At 31.9% G+C, this 22,272-nt stretch overlaps 9 protein-coding genes and 1 non-coding gene across 10 annotated transcripts; 4 read left to right on the top strand and 6 right to left on the bottom strand.

Annotated features, from left to right (window-relative positions):
- Positions 1-324: 324 nt before the first annotated feature.
- On the bottom strand, positions 325-2,794 carry BX664DRAFT_339052 (major facilitator superfamily domain-containing protein). The gene is made up of 9 exons (XM_051546558.1): positions 2,601-2,794; positions 2,452-2,535; positions 2,323-2,387; positions 2,089-2,251; positions 1,943-2,018; positions 1,390-1,860; positions 1,184-1,237; positions 855-1,092; positions 325-741 (listed from the first exon to the last, which is right to left on the bottom strand). Exons 1-9 carry the CDS (start codon positions 2,771-2,773, stop codon positions 410-412), a joined length of 1,656 nt encoding a protein of 551 aa, XP_051397436.1. The 5' UTR covers positions 2,774-2,794; the 3' UTR covers positions 325-409.
- Positions 2,795-3,106: 312 nt separating this feature from the next.
- Positions 3,107-5,546, bottom strand: BX664DRAFT_301207 (uncharacterized protein). The gene is made up of 10 exons (XM_051542377.1): positions 5,484-5,546; positions 5,377-5,416; positions 5,107-5,282; positions 4,754-4,981; positions 4,502-4,692; positions 4,258-4,437; positions 4,017-4,182; positions 3,797-3,944; positions 3,608-3,719; positions 3,107-3,521 (listed from the first exon to the last, which is right to left on the bottom strand). Exons 1-10 carry the CDS (start codon positions 5,484-5,486, stop codon positions 3,227-3,229), a joined length of 1,539 nt encoding a protein of 512 aa, XP_051397437.1. The 5' UTR covers positions 5,487-5,546; the 3' UTR covers positions 3,107-3,226.
- An 878-nt stretch (positions 5,547-6,424) lies between these two features.
- Positions 6,425-9,109, top strand: BX664DRAFT_361080 (DHS-like NAD/FAD-binding domain-containing protein). Its single transcript, XM_051548216.1, has 8 exons — positions 6,425-6,630; positions 6,821-7,102; positions 7,175-7,234; positions 7,312-7,394; positions 7,466-8,011; positions 8,111-8,236; positions 8,330-8,805; positions 8,903-9,109. Exons 1-8 carry the CDS (start codon positions 6,453-6,455, stop codon positions 9,015-9,017), a joined length of 1,866 nt encoding a protein of 621 aa, XP_051397438.1. The 5' UTR covers positions 6,425-6,452; the 3' UTR covers positions 9,018-9,109.
- A 123-nt stretch (positions 9,110-9,232) lies between these two features.
- On the top strand, positions 9,233-10,351 carry BX664DRAFT_284509 (emp24/gp25L/p24 family/GOLD-domain-containing protein). Its single transcript, XM_051541638.1, has 4 exons — positions 9,233-9,493; positions 9,579-9,708; positions 9,852-10,058; positions 10,142-10,351. The coding sequence occupies exons 1-4, from the start codon at positions 9,293-9,295 to the stop codon at positions 10,261-10,263; spliced, it is 660 nt and encodes a 219-aa protein (XP_051397439.1). The 5' UTR covers positions 9,233-9,292; the 3' UTR covers positions 10,264-10,351.
- Positions 10,352-10,377: 26 nt separating this feature from the next.
- On the bottom strand, positions 10,378-12,546 carry BX664DRAFT_339060 (kinase-like domain-containing protein). The gene is made up of 10 exons (XM_051546559.1): positions 12,134-12,546; positions 12,028-12,057; positions 11,744-11,949; positions 11,663-11,673; positions 11,550-11,568; positions 11,434-11,479; positions 11,215-11,357; positions 11,107-11,146; positions 10,913-10,993; positions 10,378-10,840 (listed from the first exon to the last, which is right to left on the bottom strand). Exons 1-10 carry the CDS (start codon positions 12,351-12,353, stop codon positions 10,530-10,532), a joined length of 1,107 nt encoding a protein of 368 aa, XP_051397440.1. The 5' UTR covers positions 12,354-12,546; the 3' UTR covers positions 10,378-10,529.
- A 700-nt stretch (positions 12,547-13,246) lies between these two features.
- On the top strand, positions 13,247-15,576 carry BX664DRAFT_361083 (carbamoyl-phosphate synthase L chain, ATP binding domain-containing protein). The gene is made up of 4 exons (XM_051548217.1): positions 13,247-13,491; positions 13,566-14,058; positions 14,133-14,588; positions 14,673-15,576. The coding sequence occupies exons 1-4, from the start codon at positions 13,268-13,270 to the stop codon at positions 15,468-15,470; spliced, it is 1,971 nt and encodes a 656-aa protein (XP_051397441.1). The 5' UTR covers positions 13,247-13,267; the 3' UTR covers positions 15,471-15,576.
- Positions 15,577-15,773: 197 nt separating this feature from the next.
- BX664DRAFT_361084 (uncharacterized protein) lies at positions 15,774-17,071 on the bottom strand. Its single transcript, XM_051548218.1, has 2 exons — positions 16,734-17,071; positions 15,774-16,629 (listed from the first exon to the last, which is right to left on the bottom strand). Exons 1-2 carry the CDS (start codon positions 17,032-17,034, stop codon positions 15,863-15,865), a joined length of 1,068 nt encoding a protein of 355 aa, XP_051397442.1. The 5' UTR covers positions 17,035-17,071; the 3' UTR covers positions 15,774-15,862.
- A 580-nt stretch (positions 17,072-17,651) lies between these two features.
- On the top strand, positions 17,652-17,733 carry BX664DRAFT_t101. Its single transcript has one exon. It is a non-coding gene; the product is annotated as a tRNA-Leu (tRNA).
- A 1,455-nt stretch (positions 17,734-19,188) lies between these two features.
- BX664DRAFT_339069 (uncharacterized protein) lies at positions 19,189-19,569 on the bottom strand (the record flags this gene model as incomplete). The annotated part of the gene is given in 2 exon segments (XM_051546560.1): positions 19,189-19,295; positions 19,313-19,569. Coding segments are annotated over 2 exon segments (170 nt in total), but the record flags the coding sequence as incomplete, so codon positions are not given.
- Positions 19,570-19,897: 328 nt separating this feature from the next.
- Positions 19,898-22,145, bottom strand: BX664DRAFT_361085 (uncharacterized protein; the record flags this gene model as incomplete). The annotated part of the gene is made up of 8 exons (XM_051548219.1): positions 19,898-20,037; positions 20,108-20,341; positions 20,404-20,530; positions 20,604-20,627; positions 20,698-20,773; positions 21,487-21,618; positions 21,688-21,746; positions 22,139-22,145. 7 exons carry the CDS (start codon positions 22,143-22,145, stop codon positions 20,200-20,202), a joined length of 567 nt encoding a protein of 188 aa, XP_051397444.1. The 3' UTR covers positions 19,898-20,037; positions 20,108-20,199.
- Between the last annotated feature and the right edge of the window lie 127 nt (positions 22,146-22,272).

A 22,272-nucleotide genomic window follows, 5' to 3' on the forward strand; every position in this document is an offset into this window, starting at 1 on the left:
TCCTGTTGATATATAAATCCCCTCACCTGATCATTTTTCTTTTTAAAGAAACACAAAATACTCACACACACACACGTATATATATATATATATATATTACTCACACACAGAGCTGTATGTCTTAATCAAAAAAGGGTATAAACAAATTGTCCAAGTCAAAACAAAAAAAAAAAAAAATAATTAGCTGAAAAAAGTTGTCAGTAAGAGGTTGATCATCGATATTGGTTTCATACAGATATGCATATTGCATATCATTGTAGAAGTATAAAGGATAGATAAGTTTATTGACGATGAAATAATAATAAAATAAAAAAAAAAAAAAACGGATGATACTAAAAAAAATAATGAATTCTAACATGCAAAGACTATTGTTGAATGAAGTAATTGTGTAACAATAATATAAGGATATCTATTTGGATTGCTTGTGAAGAAGATCACAATTTTTCATAAAACAAGATACAACTAGACAAAGTACAGAGGTAATCACGGCATAATATATGGAACTATGGATAGCATCTTGTAACGACTTGATGACAATGATTTGAATACTAGGTGACAATAATCGAATTTTTGAAATAGAAGTTCGTACAAATTCAATGATTTCTTTTGCTTGAGGTCCACTTATGGAACGAATGAGATTCTCTTTCAATGAAGCTTGAAGTATGGCTGCTGAAAGACTACCACCCATTAACCATCCAGTTGATCGACATAGGAATAACATTGATGTAGCAGAAGCTGTTTCTAATAGGTCATTATTGGTTTACCAAAGAAAAATATAAAAAAAGGAGAAGATGAGTCGGTGTGCGTTCTTCCTGTCTCATTTTTTTCTTTCTCTTTTTTTTTTATTATTTTACCTTGATGATCAATGTCCGCAACCAAAGCTACCATTGTAAAGACAAAAACTGATCCAAAAGCATAACCTTCAAAACTCATGGTGAAAATCATAGACCAAATTGGTGTTGACGGAGTCCAGCTGTATGTGAGTATCGTAGCTATCAGTTGAATCACCATGGAAAATAGAATATAACGATAATATCTTCCTTTGACAGCCAAGATCTTTCCAGCAACCCAGCATCCTAATGCAACACAAGCCTAGGGAGAAGTGTTCAAAAAAAAAAAAATTAGGTTCCAACTAGTAAAGTAAAAAGTGATGATGTCGACTTTCTTTATATCTTCAACTTACCGTACGACTGAATGTCCATAAACCTGCAGCAGAAGATGGATAACCAAGAACGCCCTATTGTATAATAAAAGATGAAGTAAGTATACCAAATATTATTACTATCATGTCATTGTCATTCATTGATTCCGTCATCCATTCATCCATCCGTCCATCCATTGTACATCAGCATAGAATGCCCTAATATTTATTCTGCTGCCAAAACTTACCATAAAGAATTGAGGCACCAAAAAGATCAAGGTCATAGTAGAGTTACACAAGAAAAAGTTGTTCAAGCAGACAGCCACGACATTGCGATTCTTGAGCAATTCTTTTGAAATCATAGGATAGGAAGCCCAGTAGAATTCATTGATAGCAAACAAGACAAAGAAGATGGGAGAGAGGACTAATAACATAATAATCAAAGGATTTGTCCATTCAAGAGTATTTCCACCAAAGGAAGTGGCGATAACAAATGTAGTATTGGCGATCAGTAATAAAAGAGCACCGAAATAATCAATTCGTTTGCATTTGGAAGCCAGATTGGTTGACCAATGTTCAGATAGGTTATAATTTTGCAAACGATAGATATAAACATAGAGAATAAACAAGCAAGGAGGTACGTTTAAATAAAAACAATGTCTCCATCCAAACATTTCATTGATCATTCCACCCAAAGGGGCACCAACTGCAGCACCAACCTATTTCCCAAAAAGAAAAAAGTTGAATCAAAATCATTATTCTTTTTTTTTTTTTTTTTTTTTTGCCTTTGTTCATTTTTACCGTCTGTGACATGTTAATATAAGATTGATACTGTCCACGTTTCTTCATTTCTACAAGATCATGAATGACAACAGAACTGATACGATTGGATTATTATTATAAAAAAGGCTGTTCCTGATATATCAATAATTTTTTTCTTGTTTTACCTCATGACCATAGCTCCGGAACCACCTAGACCTGCAATGGCCCGAAATATACCCAGTTGTACCATATTTTGAGCAGCACCACATCCAACAGATCCAATCAAGAAAAACGTGAGAATGAAAACCAAGGTTGTTTTACGACCTACAATATCACTGATCTTTGAATCTATATTATAAAAAAAAAGAGTGGAACATTTATTAGTATGAATCAATCTTTTTTAGGTTTTTAGGACTTACACATCGGTTGAAATGCAGATGCACTGAGCAAATAGGAGGTAATAACCCAAACCGCTAAATTGGAACTGATCCATGTAATTCAAACATAATAGTAAGTATCCTCCTTTTTTTTTTAATTTTCTTTATTACCTTTGGAATTCAGTACCAATAATATTAAAGATCGTAGAAACAATCGAACTATCTAGAGCTGCCAAAAATGCACCAATACAAAGACTATATCAAAAAAGAACTAAATATGATGAATTATTTGATGATTGTTTTTTTCTTTTTTTCCTTACCAAAGAGTGAGTAGAAATAAAGAGACATCACCAAGATTCTTTTCATTATCAGACTGAGAATCAATATCATCATCTAATTCATCAGTAACAAGGTGTATTGTATCATCCATATCATTATACAAAGCATCATATTGTTTATTTTTATGAAAGAGTCTATCCGTTTCAGTTGTCATTTCAATAATGAAGGAAAAAAAAAAGTAAAGGAAGAAAAAAAAAAAAGAAAAGAAATGAAAAAGAAAAAACGAAAAAGAAATCTTTATGCGATTTAAAGTTCATGGATTGAAATACCGATATCCTTAACAAAAAAAAAAAAAAAAAATGACGAGCAAGTGTATATCAATGGCGCAACTTTCTTTTTTTTTTTTTTTTTAGATTACCAAGGATCTTTATTATCAAAATGATGTACCATCTTCACCTTGCCAATAATTTCATCATCTTACGTTTCTTCCTTATGCCCTGATTATCTAAAACTTTAATCTCCATAATACTGTATGTGTAACCAATTCTAATTTTCATTATCGTCTTTTTTTTTTAAAGTGATTTTATTTCAAAAAGGAAAAAGGAAAGAAAAAGATATAAACTATAATATGATAAAATAACAAAACATAATATAAACTAAACTAGATTCATCCAATTGTATATTCATCCGTAGTGAGAAGCACTTCTTTGGAAAAGGTAGAGCTCGAATTTGATTCCAAATTTTGTACATCCAAAACATCCACACCACAAATCAATTTTTCAGAAACAAAGCTTGCCATTACAGGGAAGAATGAGCTGGCTTCGGTACCAGGAAGTGTGCATTCCAAAAGTCCATTCTTATTAGAACTGTTGATAATAGGTAATTGCCATTCAAGTACTCGTCGTTGAGTATCTACGAAATAAGTTCCATCCACTTGGTGTACTGTTGCCATAGGTTCGCCACTATTATTTGATCATCCAAAAAAAAAAAAAACATAGTTGATGAATCTACTGGTCATTTTTACCCTACAATATATGTATAAACTTACGGAAGAGGAATAGCAATCACTACATCATGAAGTTCCAAATGATCAGCTTCTAATACGTATTCTATGTTCACATCACAAGTTCCATTCTCAGCAGGAGAGGGCCAACAAGTAACTATAAGAAGAAGAAAAAAATTAAATAAATAAATAATCAATATCCATTTACAAATAAAAGTATCATAAACAACTTACTTGCTAACGGGACTGCAGTTTCATCTTGAGATATAAATCTCCATCTTACCACCTCCAAGTTTTGATTTATAGGGAACGCCCGAGTTGGATCACGCATTTGAACCGCCTTTTCATTCTTGAATAAGTTCTTATCCACATTTGGATGGGTCTATTAAGATAGAAAATAATTTAGTTCAATTTTTTTTTTTTTGATCCTTAGTTCTTTTCTTTAATTTTTTACCTTGAATTGAATAGCAGGATCATCAGTAGCATCAAGAGCCAATCGAATACGTCCAAGTGAAGGATCAGATATCTTTAGTGTAAGAACACCCTTCACTTCTAATTGTTCTAATTCGCCTTCTTGATTCGCCACCATAGAAACACGTTCCTCAATAGACACGTGAACGCTATGAAAAAAGAAAAAGTTTTTTAAAAAAAAATCATCCACTATTTACTAATTCCTTTTTTTTTTTTATTATTACCTATCTTGATGAACATTGATCTTTTGTTGACTAGCTGAAGATGGCAAGGAACGATTGGATCGTAAAAGAGGTTCTTCAACTTCAGTCTTAATGGCTTCAAACAAATCGGCTGTTTTTGGTTTGCGACCCAATTGCATTCCTCTGGCCTTTGATGATGAAGCAGGTGGTGTTGAAGAACGTCTATAAAAATAAAATGATGAGTTTCTATTATTTTTTTTTCTCTCCATTATATCATCCTATTTACCCATTATAAGAAGGAGTTTGGATCATAGATTGAGCAGAAGGTTCCAAAGAAGGAGAATATCTTCCACCCATAGTGTTATTACTAAAGTTCCCTTGCATGAATCCTTGACCACGTTTTGACGCTTCCTTTCGCTGAAGATCGAATTGTTTTGCTCGTCGTTTGAGTTCTTCCTTGGCTTCCCGTTCTTTGTTCTATGAATATATACAAACGATGTTAAAGAAAAAGAAATGCAAATCATATTAAAATAGTTACCCTGGCAATGATTTCTTGAATCTTTTCTTCATGACTTTCCATATCAGTATTATTCTTGACTTGAGAGAGGTTCACATTTTCCCGGTATCCTTCCGAAATAATTTCATCAAAGGCAAATAAAAGTTCAAATGAGTTATTAAGTATATCACGTTCATCACAAGAACGGCAAGTATCAGTAACAACTCGGGCAAATAGATGAAGTGATTCGATATCTTGAAGAATGTTTGACTACGTGTTCCAATTTCAATAGTAGATAAAAAAAGAATAAGGGAAAAAGATGAGTTCCCTTTTTTTTTTTCTTCTTCTTCTTTTAATTCTCATTGTTATTATTTTTTTTTTTTGTATGAACTTACTTGACGGTTTGTAATGAGTACCATAAAGAGATCTTCGAGAGGTTGATATACATAACGAACGTGTTCTGTTTCGACAGTGGTATGTTGATGACCTGTACTGGTGAGTTTGGGAAAAGATGCAAGTAAACCTTCGATACGAGAGCGTTGAATTTCACGGAATTGACGAGAGATAACAACTATAAAAAATAAAAAAAAAAAAAAGGAAAAAGATGGAAAGACAACAGATGAGAAATTAGAAAAAAAAAGATGGTATATATATATTGTATATACCTTTGCCACTCTTGGTTACAATAGAAGCAGCTAAAACGACCTATATAAAACAAGAATATAATTTAATGTGGGCAAACAGATCTATTTCTTTTCTAGTCTGTGCTTACCATAGTTGTATGTGTTGTATTTGGATGACAATAAAAGAAAAGAAAGGGCAGAGGGAAGACGAGAGGCACCCGCTCTGAACGTCAAAAAATGAAAAAAAAAAAACGCACTTGATACGGACTTTGAAATGACTCCCATCACCAAATAGGATGCATCCACAGTTTTTTACACAGTTTTCAAAAAGTTTTTTTTTTTTTTGTTAGGTCACAAGAAAATAGTTTCGTGATGTTATAAAATAAAAATATCAGGTTTCCAAAAATGGATGTTGCATTACCACTTTTTCAGATATGGCTCCAGAGTATGTCAAAACACATTAATTGATGATTGATGATGATAATACAGTATTAGTTAAAATAAATATAAAAAAAATGGATATGTTGACTAAATATATATATATAACTACCATTTCTTTTCTTCTTATATTCAATTTGGATTATGCGTTCAACTCTTTGTTCTTTTTTTCTTCTGTCATCTATTCTCTATCCTTACAATATTTTATTTCCTATTTTTGCGATATCTTATTTTGTGAATATAGATAGAAAGAAAAATAAAAGAAAGGAGAAAATAAAAAATAAGTGTCTTTTATATTGTTTTTTTCCTCCAATCACATTGAAGCTATCAAATAATGATGATTATTCTATTAAATCAAATCAATTATCCAATCATTATATGTCATAAAATAGTATTTAGAATTCATATCTCATAAAATAAAAGGCTACTTGTAAGAGTATGGTTTTTATTAAGAGCATAATCATTGATCACGGTTAAATTATTAAGGGGGAGATTTAATGTCAACAATCAAGCTAACTGGGGAGAGCGGCTTGGAAGCACTATCTCACAGTCATGAGGCTTTCTTTATATACTAAATCGGGATGTCAAATACAATTCTCTCCCTCTTCTTTTGCTTTTACCTTTTTTTTTTTTTTTTTTTTTTTTTTTTTTTGTTATATTGATTCTCTTGTAAACAAATTATGAATCCATCTGATGACTTACTTAACGGAACGAGTAGCAATGACTCTACTACTACTACAATGAAAAGATGCTCTGAAGTTGATCAAGAAGATACCCTAAAGGAATCCACTGATCTCAACAATGATGTCAGAAACGATCGCTCTTTGAAAAGAACTAAATATGACCAAGATACATTAGGTAATTAGATTCAAATACATTGGGAAAATGAAAGAACGAAAACATGTATAAAAAAAAGAATCTTATTTGTATGTGTATATATCGTTGTTTGGAAAAAAAAGGAAACTGGAAAATTATATATATATTTATGCTATGTCACATAGATATTTATGGAAAACTTTTTTAATATTATTATTATTATTATTGATAGTCGATTACAAGGAAAATGATCAACGAAACACGACAGAAAGTCGTTCACCGTCACCACCAGCAACAACACCATTCAAAAACAACAGCAACAACTCGACTAACCTGGGCGATGCTTTATTTGACGAGAATTACAATGAGGAATCTGATGCAGATTGGGCTTCAGGGTTTGATGGGGATTCTGCAAGTGAAGGCGGTTCATCACCAGAGTTACTACATTCTGCATTACGACTGGATGAAGATATAGATGTGGAAGAATCGGATGAAGAGTCTCAATATATTTTACGTAAGTTGATATCAAAAAAAAAAAAAATTATAGATAATTCATGCATTCTATCTTTTTTTTTTTTATGCTTAGCATGGACTAGCTTTACTGAAGAAGAAATGGAATCAATTCAAGAAGATGCCAGGGAAATTGGTATGTAAGAAGACTAAAATACCTTTGATTTTGTCATTACCTGATAGTTTTTTTTTTCTTATGTAAATGTTTGATAGGTCTTATGAAGTTTATAGAAAAATACGTCCTTCAGTTAAAGGTACCCGTAGCCAAACTTTTGGAAGTATTTGGATTCATCATGGTAAGGATGTTTTTTTTTGTTTGTTTGTTTTTGATCCAACTTTTTTTTCTTACCATTTATTTATATTTTAGCATCCAAAAGCTATCATGATAGCTTCTGATCTTGAACTTGCTCCAGTGTTACGAACAGTAGTGAATCGCTTTTTACGAAAACGACGTCGATTGGAACATGTGAATACGTTAGACGATGTAGTGGAATTGATGTCCAAGGCACAAAATATCATGATTGTCACTGGGGCGGGTGTATCGGTATCGTGTGGCATTCCGGATTTTCGATCTGAAACTGGTATCTACTCAAGACTACAGGAATATCAATTGGATGATCCTCAACAAATGTTTGACATTGAATACTTTCGCGAAAGTCCTGAAATCTTTTATTCGTTTGCCAAAGAATTGTATCCAAGTAAATATGAACCAAGTCCAAGTCATGAATTTGTAAAATTGGTAGAAGAGCAAGGAAAATTGTTACGGAATTATACGCAAAATATTGATACTCTAGAGCACAAGGCTAACATTAAAAACGTGGTCAATTGTCATGGAAGCTTTGCAACAGCTAGTTGTGTTACTTGTGGATATAAATGTGACGGGAAAGACATTGAAGAACATATCTTTGCTCAGGTAAAGTATTCGAAAAAGAAAAATTCCTATTTGATATACTAATATTTTTTTTTTGTTATTATTATTATTATTATTATTATTATTATTTTATTTTGATAGACTGTACCACCGTGTCCAAAATGCCCAACACCCAAGCCTTTGAAACAACATAACAGAAACTCTGATGATAGTGATGATGATGATGATGGTGACGGAAATGCTAAAGGAACTTCCATTATGAAACCGGTAAGCTAAAAAAAAAAAAAAAAAGAATTGGGTTGGGGAGGATTCATCATGATGATACAATTATTAATCATTTCTAATATATATATGTATTAGGATATTACATTTTTTGGAGAAAAACTACCCGATGAATTCGACAACTTACTTGCAGTAGATACAGATAAGGTGGATTTATTGATTGTTATGGGATCATCTCTCAAAGTCTCACCAGTATCTGAAATCATGACTCAAATTCCTCATCGAGTACCTCAAATCTTGATCAACCGTACGCCAATCACACATATGACTTTTGATGTTCAACTGCTAGGGAACTCGGATGATATTGTACCTGAACTTTGCCGACGACTTCATTGGGATCTGCGACATGACAAGCTTCCTGGTGGAAGTGCTCTTTCTGAAGAAAGTATGCAACTCTCTAGACAAGGTGATGGTGACTTGATAGATTCTACAACAAACGACATGGATCAAACAGATTCTAGAACTTCTGAACGACACATTTGGAAGCAATTAGCGGATGGATTATATACTTTCCCTGGGGCAGTATTAGATGAACGTTATTTCAATGCACAAAGGTAAAGTAAAAGAAAGAAAGAAGGAAAGAAATGTATAAAATATGATTAACATTTTCTTCTTTGTTAACTATTGTTGTTCTTTGTTTGATGGGTTTAGATGTGATGAGCGTGGAAGTATCAACGATACTGAAGAAGATAGTGATCAAGACGATAATGATAAGCCAAATGACCAATCTCTTCTAGATGCGAAACCAAATGATCCAATAATATAGTTTTTATTTATTTATTTGCTTAACCATATAGTTATTGAAGTAGTTAGTGTTCATATATGTAAATAAAATGACTTTCTTCCTTTGAATCTCTAGTATTACATTTCTGATCTGTCAAAAAAAAAATGACCAACTGCGGTACTTGAAATGAGATGAAGACATCCAATCAGAGTTGCCTTAGTGTATATAATGTTTTTTTTTTTTTTTTTTGTCTTCCATATTGTTCTCTTCCTTCTTTTTCAACGTTACTACTTTATTACAACTATTTCTTTTGAGAAATGCGAACATTTTCCATTTCTTTCTTGATTGGAGTTACTTTGGTAGCTCTTTCCTCCGCCGTGAAATTCGATCTTCATGCTGCTCTTCTTGCGGACCGTGCCACTGCTGAACGATGCTTTTCTCAATATGTACCCAAGGACACCAAGGTCTTGGTTACTGTCTCTGTAGGTCCAGGTTACAACCAACGTGTGGATTGTAATGTAAGTCAATTTCAAATAATAATGTACTACTAATATTTGTTTCTCTTTCTCTCATTTTGATATTCACTTTTTTTTTTGTCATTAGATTTTTGAAGATGGAGAACAACCCAATATATTTGCAAAGAAACAAGATATCAAGAATGACTATACGAATGCATTTGATACCTTACAGGATGGTGAAATTAATATTTGTTTTTCAAATATTCTCGATGATGGTAAGTAAGGGAAACAAAAATATGAGACATCTTGTAGATGAAAAAGAAAAAGGAAAAATACAATAAGGAACAGATGACGCGACGTATGATTTTGAAAAATAACCTTTTCTTATTAACATTTTTTTTTTTTATTTTTCAATTAGGTTTCCTTCCTTCTCCTGATTATTCTCGTGAAATAGATCTTGAAGTTAATGTTGGTACGGAAGCAAAAACCATTGAAGAAATCACCAAGAACAAACATTTGCCAAACCTGGAAGAACAGACTCAAGTGTTGGAAGCCATGGTCGATGATATCTTGAAGGAAATGAACTATTTGAAAGGACGTGAAGCAAAGTTGCGAAATACCAACGGTAAGAATTAAAAAAAAAATGGACAATTTATAGTAATGATTTGATGAACTAACATCCTTTCTTTTTGGATTTGATTTAATTAGAATCGACCAATGATCGTGTTAAATGGTTTAGTTTATTATCTTTATTTACATTGATTAGTTTAGGCATTTGGCAAATTTTATACCTTCGCTCATTCTTCCGTAGAAAGAGACTTATTGATTGATTGATTTTTTCTTTTTTAAACAAATAAAAATTCTGTGTATGAATGTAAGGATAATGATGTTCTTATATATGTAGCTTGACAACTATAATTCTTTTTTAACAAAAAAATTATATAAAAGTTTGATCTTTTATTAGGTAAAAAGAAAAAAAAAAGGGGGAATGGAGACAAAAAAGAAAAAAAGAAAAAAAGAAATATCAATATAGACAAGGGCATAAAAGGGAATGTGTATCAAATCAATTCTACTAATTATTATTCCTAAAGTGGTGCTAAGCTGTGGCATCATGAATATCTAGGTCGTTGACTTGACTTGTTGCTTTTTCCACTTCCGAATCGGTATCAGAGGAAATATCTGAAAGTTCATCATCCAGGTGCTTCCATTGATTGAGTAAGGTCATGGCGGTAACAACTGATTTGAATTTGGTATGAGAGTGTAAACCTTTACGAACAGCAGGTGCCAAGTTGGTATCAGTAGTTGTTTGTTCTTCTTCATTAGTAATCCATGGATGTTTGAGTGCTTCTTTAGCTGTAATCCGTTTTTCCGGGTCAAAAGTAAGTAGCCGATCAATCATGTTCTTTGCTAAATGAGTGGAGAATAGAAGTTATTTAATCATCGTGTAACTATGGTTTCTATTTTTTTTATTATTATTACCAGAATCAGAGATATCGCTCCAATATTCTTCATCAAATTCATATTTTCCAGACATGATGTTTTCGAATAATGCAGCCTGGTCTAACAACAACAATAAGAATAATAATAATGAACAACAATAAAAGAGAATCAGAAATCACGTTGGTCAAACCATTCATCATGATATGATATCAGTTTTTTTTTTTCCGTTTTACCTTCACCATAAAAAGGAGTATAACCAGATAAAAGTACAAACTATAATAACATAACATCAATTAGTCACTCTTTTTTTCCTTTCCATGTTGAATGGACTGAATAATTACAGCAATCACACCAACACTCCAAAGATCTACTGGTTTTCCATGTCCTTTTTGAAGTAACACTTCGGGCGCAACATATCCAGGAGTTCCACAGGCTGTCATCAAAATATCATCATGGTTTTTGAGGATCTTTGATAATCCAAAATCTGTAACACATATTTAACTGTTAGTGCAGAATCTTTTATTTGATACGCGTTCCAGTATAATTAAATATTGATTTACCTGTAATCATCAACTTGGCATCCACATCTTTTGTTGCAAACAAAAGCTAAAAAAAAAAAAAGTTTAGCAATTGAATGGTATCATCCCCCTTTTGAAACATAATGATGATGACTTACATTTTCTGGTTTGATATCTCTTTTTAACAGTAAAGATAAAAATAAAAAAGAATAGTAGATGAGAATAATGATCCACCAAATAATATAAGCTATCTATTTTTTTTTTTTTTTACCTATGAACAATCTAGAAGAATATGATAATCATTTTATAAGTTTCATATATCCTAATCACTAGAGTATTGTGTGTTACTTACATCGAGATCATGTAGATATGCAAGTCCTTCAAGTAGTTGCCGTAAAAGATTAGCTGCATCACGTTCTGTATAACTACCCTTATCCAAAAGTTGTTGAAAAAGTTCACCACCACTAGCAAGATCCGTCACAATATAAACAGCATCCACACTTTCATATAATCCATGCATAGATACAATATGAGAATGATGCACCTTTGTTAAAATATCTTAAAAATATAAAAAGATTAGATTTTTTTTTTTTTTTTTTTACTGTTTTCTCTCTTTTCTATATTTATAATTTATACCTAGTTCACTATCCAACATATGTTCCTTGCCTATCGTAATGAAAAAGTAAAAAAAAAAAAGAAGTCAATCCTACTTGGTCATAAGTATAATCTATTTTTATTTTACCTGCAATGACTTTTTTCAAAATGATTTTCAAAGCATAAGGCTTTCTTGTATCCTTGTGTATACATTCCTTGACCACAGCGAAACTACCAACACCAAGAGTCTTCTTGGTGACTTCATAATCAGCAGTCAACTGAGAGGGATAAACATCAGCTTCATCGTCTTTTTCATGAGTTTTCTTGAACAACGCCAATAGGCGTTTCATCAAAGGTGATTTGGGCATGATGGAAAAAAAAAGAAAAGAGTAAAGAAAAGAGAAAGAAAAAAAAAAGAAAGACTTTTCTTTTGATTTCAAGGAAATGACAATTTATTGTAGTCCCGCTTCAAGCCGTTATTCCGATGAGTTAACCAAATGAAGTGGATCGTTTCAGCATACATAACGTAGAATGAATTTATGATTTAAAACAATATTTTATTATTATATACTATTCAAATCAATTCTAGGTAAATATAAGAATCCGTTGTAACTAAAAATAATGTATTTTAAAGTTGGCAAAGTTCGAAAACAATAAACATTGCCAAAAAGGGATATCAGTAACAAAAAACACAACTCCCTTGTTTCCTTTCTTTTTTTTTTTTTTAACTTTCTTTTTTGACTTACTACACATATATATATGTACATAAGTAATAAGAAGTGGCAAGGTCCTTTCCGCAAATGGATCCAAAATATCATTCTTTTTTCAAAAACCATTTGGAGAAACAAGATAACACATAATACTATATTCAAGATCAAATCTCGGATATCCTCTTCTTCAAATAGTCAAAAAAGACAACAATCTCTATTACTTCCATATCAAATCAATCTATTGTTAGTAGTATTTCTTTGTTTATTATTTACCATAGTATATGTATTTTATCAACTTGGTAGAGTCATTGGTATCATAGAGCTTCTTGTGTTTGGACTGAATGATATAATACGAAATAGCATAACCTTGTTGAAAAAAATAAACTGAAAAGAGAAAAAAGAAAAAAAAAAAGGTTCTGTTTCCAAAATTTTGCTGACTGAATAAAAAAATGGCATGGGAAAACTACCATTTTTTTTTTTAATTTTGTCGCGACTTTTCTCTTCTTTTTTCTTTTTTCTTTTTCTTTTCTTTTTTTTTCTTTCTTCTTTTTACACTGACTCTTTATTATTTTATGTCTTCTAATACAAGTCTTTCTCATCATATACTTCTCGTCGCTAATCGTGGTGAAATAGCCATTCGTATCCTAACAGCTGCTACTGAACTGGGATTACAAACTGTAGCCCTTTATGCAGACCAACAAGATACTACTCATTGTACCTTTGCCAATCATTCAGTCAAACTTCCTTCTTTGAATTCTTTTTTAAATGAACAACATATTATACAAGCTGCAAAGAGGTACATCATAATTCTATTCAAAAAGTAATTCATCTCCTTTTTATTCTTATATTATTATTTATTTATGCAAATAGTGTACAAGCAACAATGATACATCCTGGTTATGGATTTTTATCTGAATCTGTTTCCTTTGCTAAAGCATGTTTACAAGAAAATATACGGTTTATCGGTCCTTCTCCAGTCTGTATTGAATCTGTAGGTGACAAGATATCAGCACGTCAAGTGGCTCATGCTGCTAGAGTTCCTGTGGTACCTGGAACTGAACAACCTATCTCTCAAGTATCACAAGTTCTTTCATTTGGTGAACAATATGGTTATCCTCTTATGTTGAAGGCTCGTGATGGTGGTGGTGGTCGTGGTATACGGATGGTAGATCATCCAGATCAAATAGAAGAAGCTTTGAAACGCTGTATCAATGAATCTCCATCAAAACAAGTCTATATCGAAAAAGCAATTGTTGGTGCCAAACATATCGAAGTACAAATTATTGGTGATGGTTATGGAAATGTGTTACATTTATTTGATCGGGATTGCTCCATCCAGCGACGATATCAAAAAGTGTTAGAGGTAATATTGAAGAAAAAAAAAATTACCAATCATCTGAATTTTTTTTCTATATATATATATATATATATTATTAGGTTGCTCCTTGTCCTTGTTTATCTCCTTCTCTACGAACATCTATCCATAACGCTGCTATTCAAATTGCACGATACATCCAATATGATTCTGCTGGTACAATTGAGTTTCTGGTCTCCAATCATGATGATGACAACAAAAAACAATTTTATTTTTTGGAAGTAAATCCTCGTATCCAAGTGGAACACACCATTAGTGAACAAATCACCAATGTCGATATTGTACAAACTCAAATATTAGTCGCCATTGGGAAGAATCTGGTCACAGATCTACGACTGACTCAAGCTTCTCTTCAACCTTTACGAAATCTGGTTTCTATTCAAGCACGTATCGTGGCTGAAAATCCCATGAAGAATAATATGCTTTCTGTTGGCAAAATAACAAATGTTTCGTTCCCTAATGGAAGTTATGGTGTTCGTGTTGATACTTGGATTCGTCCTGGTTGTGTTGTTTTGCCTGTAAGCCTTTTTTTTTTTTTTTTTTTTTTTTTACTTTTTTCTTCAACGTGTTGATCTTTTTATTTATTTATTTATTTTATATAGACCTTTGATTCCTTGCTGGCGAAAATCATTGTTACTGGCTCTTCTTTAGACGATGCTCTGTCAAAGATGTCACTTGCTCTTCAACGTACAATTATCACAGGTATAGATACCAATCTGGATTTCCTTACTGCTCTTGTCAATGATCGTGAATATCTTGGACAAGATTTACGAAACACTCATATCAAGTCTTTAGAAGAGAGATCACCGGTTTTATTACAATCAACCCTTACTTGGATGGAGCATCGACAGTCAGCAACGTTAAGACCTTCATCAGTGATGGGAAGTGACAATCTGACTTCTGCAACATTGGCATCATCAAATAGCGGATCATTACAATTCAAACCTGGTGACTCTTTTAATGTTGAAATCAATGATCATTCATCATCATCATCTTCGGTAACACATACATTCAAATTGGATACAATTCAGGTCAACAACTTTCCCGATGAAATGGTAGCACATGTTCAATCGACCTTACCAACATTACCTAATCCTTTTGCAATGACATTGAAAAGAAAGACAGCACTTGGATCAGGTTTACGGCGCAAGACAAGTACTCAAGTACCAGGCGAGGTGGGCACTCCAATCACTGGGATGATGGTGGAAATCAATGTACAAGAAGGAGATGTTGTCTCCATTGGTCAAGAGTTATTCGTCATGAGTGCAATGAAGATGGAAACCGTCATCAAATCTCCTATTCATGGTCGTGTTCAAGCTATATTTGCCAAGGCTGGCGAACTAGTAGAAAATGGTGATCTCGTAGTGGAACTCTTTGAAAAAAAGGAAAGCAAGATGTGATATCCCTCTTCCCTCCTTGTATTATTATTATTATTATTATTAGATGATTATTTTGATTAGATCAATTTTTACATTTAACCAAATAGTAATAAAAAAGAAATATGCATATATATATATATATATATATATATATATATATATATCATTATCTCTTTGTTTAGAATTATCTTTCAGTCTGTATTAAAGAAAAACGGGATATATTTCAATCTATTTGTAAGGTGATGATGATCAAATATATATATATATATATATATACAGGCTATTCATCATACTACAAAAAAAAAGTTCATATTTTTATTACTAAAAAAACAACAACAAAAAGACAAAAATCAAAAAAAAAAAAAAAAAAAAACTATTAACTATACAGTACTATATATAAAAAGATCATCCAACTAAGGTTTCCGTCCATGTTCGGCAGCCAGCATTGCAGTTTGAAGATCAGGCATCGCTACTGGAGGGATGATTTTTTTCGTTCCACGATCTCCTTTTGAAATGGAAGCAAGTAATGAATCTAGAATATTCCCATTCGAAGCTGTTGATCCATTATCTGGAATAGATTTAACTGACGATGATGATGATATTAAGGTTGGCGATGATGCATGTTGTACCTTTTGCTGAGGATGTGAGGCTGTGTCGATCTTTGAAAGTCCAGAAGATCCTATCGTATGAGCATTCTTTTTCAAAATTGAATCAACAATGGCAGTGAAACGATCACTTGAGTAGGTTTCAAACGCATCACGGGTGATAAAGAATTTGTCGGAAAAAGGTGATCGTACTACTGATGATCGATCGATGATTACAAAACGTGGATCACGTAAACTTTCGGTGTCGTTTTGTGGTTTCAGTGGTGGCAATTTTAGCGTAGTTGTTGCGGATTCTGATGATTGTCCTGTTGAAGTTATTGACGCCATATTTTGTATCGGTTTGGTTAGTGAAACTGCTGCACCCAACTCAACTCCATCCGTTGCTAATGTTGTTATCTGTGAATGTGTCGTCTGAATCGTCCCTGTTGTCTCCATTTGCTTTGTTACTTCTTCTTGCTCAACCGAATCGGCAACAACTGATGATACTTGTTCCTTTGCTTCTATTATTTCTGTCGATTCATTAATGTTTGGTTCTTTTGTCGATGTCGTACCGTTGATACTTGCATTATTATTTCCTAAAAATAAAAAAAAAAATGGATCAAAGAAAAAGAGCAATTGAATATATTATATATAAAAACTGAATCCTATAAAGATTAACCTAGATCAATGAATTCATTACCTGGAGTTGTATTTAATATACTTGCATCTTGTCCAGACCTTATAGAGTTGCATTCAATAGAGGTATCAGTGTATGTAGAGGTTGTAGTTTCAGATAGTTGGGTATTTGTGATAGTAGACGGCTGATTGTCAATAGAATCCAGTTCAGGTTGATAGCTAGTAGTATTTAAAGGTGAAGATCGTTGTTTTTTTGTTGTCGAATCAACAGTATGTATAGATTCATTGCTACGCTTGTTGCTATTACTTTCCTGTATTTCAGATTCTTTCGTTATTTGCTGTAAATCCTCTTTTCCTGTTTCCATGGTTAATTTTATAAAAAGAAAAGAAATAATAGAAAGCGTGAGCAAGGAATTTGTCTTGAAAAAAAAAACTCCGTCGAAGCCCTATTTTAACTCTTTTCTCTATTCTTTTTTTTTTTTCTTTTTTTTTTTTTCTTTTTTTTTTTCTTTTTTTTTTTTTCTTTTTTTCTTTTTTTTCTTTTTTTTTTTTTTTACATGGAGTATCATTCCCTTTATATACTGTATGTATGAATTATAGTGAATCGTCTATATTTTTAACACGTACATTAAAGTAAGCTATACCTATCAAACCACATTTATTATAATCTTCTTCATTGACCATCTTTTTTTTTTTTTTTTTTTTTACTAAATTAATTATAGATGTATTTTGTGTGATGAATCCTTCTTTTGTCATAGCAATCGTTGTGATGGGATTGGATATTATAGAATGATAGTATAGCGTAATGAAATAGTAGTATAGTGTGTAATAGTGTAGAATGATATACTGTAGAATATAGCATGGCACATCAAATAAAATGATCAATCTCCACCAATCATTGTCCAGGACATTCCACGGATAAATAGTCGGCGCGCGTATGCGATTAGATTCATATATACTTTTGGCTATTTTTGGAAATAAAGGTGAGATGGCCGAGTGGTCTAAGGCGGCAGGTTTAGGCCCTGTTTTCTCCGGAAGCGCGAGTTCGAATCTCGCTCTCATCATATGTATACTTTTTTTATTTTTTTTAATTGGGTGGCTTGTACATTTGTCGTTTGGGATGTAGGATTTTTACTAGATGATCTGTTACAGTTTTGTTAGGTGATTTTTTTGGTTTTGTTAAGTGATTTTTTGGTTTATAGGTTCAGAATTGAAAAAGTAATTCGGATGATTGAAAGAGAATAAGTTGTTTAGTAAGCACCAGCACTTGATTACGCAAGCACACGTATAGGAAAAGCAATAAAATAAAAAAGAAAAGTAAAGTAAAGAAAAATAAAGTCTTGTTCCAAATTTGGAAAGTAGAAGTAGAGTAAAATTGTTCTGACTTTAAATATAGAACAAAGTGAGCCAATCAAAAGTGATAATCCACAATACAATCAAGTAGGGATAAAAAATATGTTGACTGAACTAATAAAAATATATAATAAAAAGTTGGACCAAGCTCTGACAAAAGAAAACTTCGGCGCGCTCTCACTTTTTTTTTTTACTTTTCCTTTTACTTTTTTTTTTTTTAACCACTGGCAGGTTGAACATTGTAAGTTACCATTATACATTTCTTTATTAATCTATGTTATATATTTAGAGTCATTCATTACATATTATACTTACTATACTTACTATTCACTTACTCTATACTTATTCTTTCCTTTTTTTTCTTCTTCTTCCTCTTACTCCATCATATTATGAACTAATCCATTTTTTTTTTTTTTTTACTCTTTCTGTGAACATATAGTAAATAGATATATGAAGAAATATACAATAGGATTAAATGGATATTGGATAAAAGAATATCAAGTTAGGTAAAAGTATCCAACTCTTTATCATAGAAATTAGTTTATTGAATAGTTTAGTCTTTTAGTTATAGTGTTTTATATTCTCATTTAAATAAAATCATATCTTTATTATTGTCATTTCATTATTATTTATGTATTTGTCCTGGATCATTATCAAGAGGAGTAATAAGAAAGAATGGTATGATTATCATTTTAGCTTCACTAAAAAAAAAAAAAAAAAAAAAATAAAAAAAAAAAAATAAAAATAAAATCCATATACACATCAGTATCTGCTATTTCTCTTCATACATTACATCCATCATTTTTAAGAATAGATATTATCTTATTATCAATCATCATCACCACCCATGATAATAGCAAGTTGTACCTGTATACTGTTGACTGTTCGTCTTCTCTCTTAACGAAAATAACGATATCGTTGATGGTACTTTAGAATAGATCATGTACTTTATTACATAATACACTGAAAGATAATTTTTATCAAATCATCACAACAATAGATAGTAGCAATAGGTACATACACAAAACATCATAGCAGGATAATTTAAATAATCAAACATTTTATTTAAATAAAAGGGTAAATTTACCAAAAAAAAAAAAGTAACTAAATACCAACAATATAAAGAATATATACAATACCAGTGACAATAATGACAATGATAAGAATAATAATAATACTAATGGAGACAGAGATGCCAATCAAGTAGAAAACAGAATGAGACCATCAACCATGGGTGAGACCAACCAAATAGAAAGAAACAAAAAAAAAAAAAAAAAAAAAAAGGACAAGGACCAACCACGCAGAAAAGAGATCTCGAAGAAAGCACCATGACAATGAGAGACAGATGAAGGAAAGGGAAAGAGGGAGAGACCAACCAGGTAGAAAAGAAACGAAGAGACCACATAAACACGAGAGAGAACAACAAGAGAGTGAGAGACACCATACCATTAGAAAAAATAACCAACCAAGTAGAAAAAAAAGAAAAAAAAGACCTTCAAAAGTACCTGTACATACAAGTTGACTTGCATTTGCTATTCAGTCCAGAGTCCAACAGTAAAAAAGATAAAAAAAAAAAAAGTAAAACGATTAGTTCCTTAATCTATGTCTTACCATCATAATTGTCATTCCATCCAGTTCCAAACCATTAGAAGAGCCATAACCAGCTAAAGCTAGAGAAAATAAAAAAAAAAAAAAGGAAAGAAAGATGAGAGAAGTGAGATAGATAAAATAAGAAAGGAAAAAGAAAAGAAATGAAAACTCAGTTAGATAGGAAAAATAAGAAATGAATTTATACGTTGGCTGAATTAAAGTATCTCTCAAAGCAATCACGTATCTTTTCTTTTCTTTTCTTTTCTTTTCAATAAAGAAGATTTAGACTATATAGACAATAATATCTAAAAGATCAATAAAATAAAAGAAGAAATATATTAGTATCATTTCCTTTTTTCATCTATTATTTTTTTTAGACTTATCATTTTGCACCATTGATCGTTTTATATCACCATTTTGTTTGACTAAAGGTTAATATAAAGTAATGATGATCATTCGAAATTTGATTGCATAAACAACAATCATTGTATCTACAGATAAAATCAACCAAAAAACAGTACTCCATCACTGTTATTCTTATATATATCAATGTTACCTTGTGTATATCATCTGACAGCGATACCGTATCAATCCCCATACAATAAAAGGAAGGATCTAAAAAAAAAAAAGAGAGAGAAAGAAGCAAGTGATTGTATGTAATATTGATTGATCATCTTTTTCTTTCCTGACAACTTACTAATTTGATTGTATAGGCGACAATCATAGTATCTACGAATAAAAATAAACCAAATGAATAGCAATCCGTTACTTTTTTTTTTAATACATGTTACCTTGTCAACACCAGTGGATGTTTTATATCATATTGCAATTGAATGTCATCATCATCACGAGTTCGGAGAGAAAGAAGGGTTGCCACTAGCAGTACATCTGACATTTTAAGACCATCAAAGTAGGTAGCTTGTTCCGGTTTTAATAGATACGCTCCACTGACCAGTTATGATATTATCCCCTAATTCTTTCCAAACCATACCGCAATTGGCAGGACTTCCAAGGACTCCAGCATGAAACAACACGACCTACAGGCGATATACTGTATTCCCTGCATGTTGCCTTCTAGTCTCCACCTGCTTGAGCACTAGATCCAGCCTCTAGATTCATAAATGATCCTAGACACCAGTCATCCTCGACCAAGTCCAATGCCTGTTAGATAAACAAAGGTCATCCCGCCATGATCTTTGAATATCACCAAAAGCTAAGTATAAAACGATGATGACCATTCGACAATTGATTGTATAGACGACAATCATGGTACCTACAAATTAAAAAAAAAAACCAAATGAGTAGCAATCTGGTACTCTTTTTTTTCTTTTTTTTTTTTTATACACATGTTACCTTATCAATAACCAGTGGATATTTTGCATCATCTTGATTGTATAGACGACAATTGTGGTATCTACAAATAGAATCAGTAAAACGAGTACCAGTTCATCACCGTTATTCTCTTTTTTTTTTTAATGTATGATTACCTTAGTTACATGATTCACCAGTGTCAATGTATCAATCATAAAGGTCATACCAAAGGAAGAACCAAGAACATTTTACAAATAGTATAGCCAAAACCGAAGTTATTGATTTTCGTTGAAAGGAATGGAGAGTACCGTAAGACGAAGGGATAATAGTCCAAGGTCATGGGAGAAGACAATAAGTGGAAGACATCATACCAAGTGGGAGGGACAAAAAAAAAAAAGACAAGGACCAACCATGCAAGAAAGAGATTTCGAAGGAAACACCATGACAATGAGAGACAGATAAGGGAAAGGGAAAAAAAGAGAGAGACCAACCAAGTAAAAAAGAGAAGAAGAGACCACACAAACTCGAGAGATAACAACAAGAGAGTGAGAGACACACCATACCATTAGAGAAATGATCTTGAAGAAACCAACATCATAGGAGAGAATAACCAACCAAGCAGGAAGAAATGAAAAAAGATCTTCAGAAGTACCTGTACACATAGGTTGACTTGAATTTGGTGCTCCGTCCAGAATCTAATGGTAAAAAAGACAAAAAAAAAAAAAAAAAAAGTAAAACGATTAGTTGCTTAATCTATGTCTTACCTTCATAGTTGTCATTCCATCCAGTTCCAAACCATTAGAAGAGCCATAACCAGGTAAAGCTAGAGAAAAAAAAAAAAAGAAGGAAAGAAAGACGAAAATAAAACAAGAAAAGAAAAAGAAAAGAAAAGATACGTGATTGCTTTGAAAGATACCTCAATTCAGCCAACTCATAAACTCATTTCAATAAAAAATATTTAACATCTATTATTTTTTTTATACTTATCTTTTTACACCATTGGCTTGTTTTGTATCACCGTTTTGTTTGATCCAAACCGAGAAGAAAAGAGATCTTGACAATTGGAAAAACCAGAAGAGTCATGAATTAATTATAAAACAAGTAAGTAATTATATTTTATACTGTCTTTTTATTATTTTATTTTATTTTATTTATTTTCTAAATTGACAATTGTAGAATAAGACTCCATTACTGTCATTGTATTTTATATGTTACCTGTCATTATTCCAATATGGAGACGCGAACAGAGTGCGGAGAGTGAATAAAAAAAGTGTGGAGAAATGGAAAGAGAAAGAAAGAAAAGAAAAATGTGGGGAAACGAAATAAATAATAAAAAAAAAAGAAAGCAA

The sequence above is a fragment of the Halteromyces radiatus genome, assembly GCF_025201355.1.
Source record: "Halteromyces radiatus strain CBS 162.75 chromosome Unknown BX664scaffold_7, whole genome shotgun sequence".
NCBI lineage: Eukaryota > Fungi > Mucoromycota > Mucoromycetes > Mucorales > Cunninghamellaceae > Halteromyces > Halteromyces radiatus.

Coding starts and splice junctions, on each gene's coding strand:
- BX664DRAFT_361080 (XM_051548216.1), top strand. CDS start 6,453: ATGAATCCATCTGATGACTTACTTAACGGAACGAGTAGCAATGACTCT. Junction 7,395..7,465: donor AAGTATTTGGATTCATCATG/GTAAGGATGTTT, acceptor TTTATATTTTAG/CATCCAAAAGCTATCATGAT. Junction 8,237..8,329: donor GAACTTCCATTATGAAACCG/GTAAGCTAAAAA, acceptor TATATGTATTAG/GATATTACATTTTTTGGAGA.
- BX664DRAFT_301207 (XM_051542377.1), bottom strand. Junction 5,283..5,376: donor TGTAACCAAGAGTGGCAAAG/GTATATACAATA, acceptor TATTTTTTATAG/TTGTTATCTCTCGTCAATTC. Junction 4,982..5,106: donor TACTCATTACAAACCGTCAA/GTAAGTTCATAC, acceptor TGGAACACGTAG/TCAAACATTCTTCAAGATAT.
- BX664DRAFT_339060 (XM_051546559.1), bottom strand. CDS start 12,353: ATGCCCAAATCACCTTTGATGAAACGCCTATTGGCGTTGTTCAAGAAA. Junction 12,058..12,133: donor TTTGAAAAAAGTCATTGCAG/GTAAAATAAAAA, acceptor TCATTACGATAG/GCAAGGAACATATGTTGGAT. Junction 10,841..10,912: donor GAGCGATATCTCTGATTCTG/GTAATAATAATA, acceptor CCACTCATTTAG/CAAAGAACATGATTGATCGG.
- BX664DRAFT_361084 (XM_051548218.1), bottom strand. CDS start 17,034: ATGGAAACAGGAAAAGAGGATTTACAGCAAATAACGAAAGAATCTGAA. Junction 16,630..16,733: donor TATATTAAATACAACTCCAG/GTAATGAATTCA, acceptor TTTTATTTTTAG/GAAATAATAATGCAAGTATC.
- BX664DRAFT_339052 (XM_051546558.1), bottom strand. CDS start 2,773: ATGACAACTGAAACGGATAGACTCTTTCATAAAAATAAACAATATGAT. Junction 2,252..2,322: donor ATCTGCATTTCAACCGATGT/GTAAGTCCTAAA, acceptor TTTATAATATAG/ATTCAAAGATCAGTGATATT. Junction 2,019..2,088: donor TCCGGAGCTATGGTCATGAG/GTAAAACAAGAA, acceptor CAATCGTATCAG/TTCTGTTGTCATTCATGATC.
- BX664DRAFT_361083 (XM_051548217.1), top strand. CDS start 13,268: ATGTCTTCTAATACAAGTCTTTCTCATCATATACTTCTCGTCGCTAAT. Junction 14,059..14,132: donor GATATCAAAAAGTGTTAGAG/GTAATATTGAAG, acceptor ATATATTATTAG/GTTGCTCCTTGTCCTTGTTT. Junction 14,589..14,672: donor CTGGTTGTGTTGTTTTGCCT/GTAAGCCTTTTT, acceptor TATTTTATATAG/ACCTTTGATTCCTTGCTGGC.
- BX664DRAFT_284509 (XM_051541638.1), top strand. CDS start 9,293: ATGCGAACATTTTCCATTTCTTTCTTGATTGGAGTTACTTTGGTAGCT. Junction 9,709..9,851: donor TTCAAATATTCTCGATGATG/GTAAGTAAGGGA, acceptor TTTTTCAATTAG/GTTTCCTTCCTTCTCCTGAT. Junction 10,059..10,141: donor AAAGTTGCGAAATACCAACG/GTAAGAATTAAA, acceptor TGATTTAATTAG/AATCGACCAATGATCGTGTT.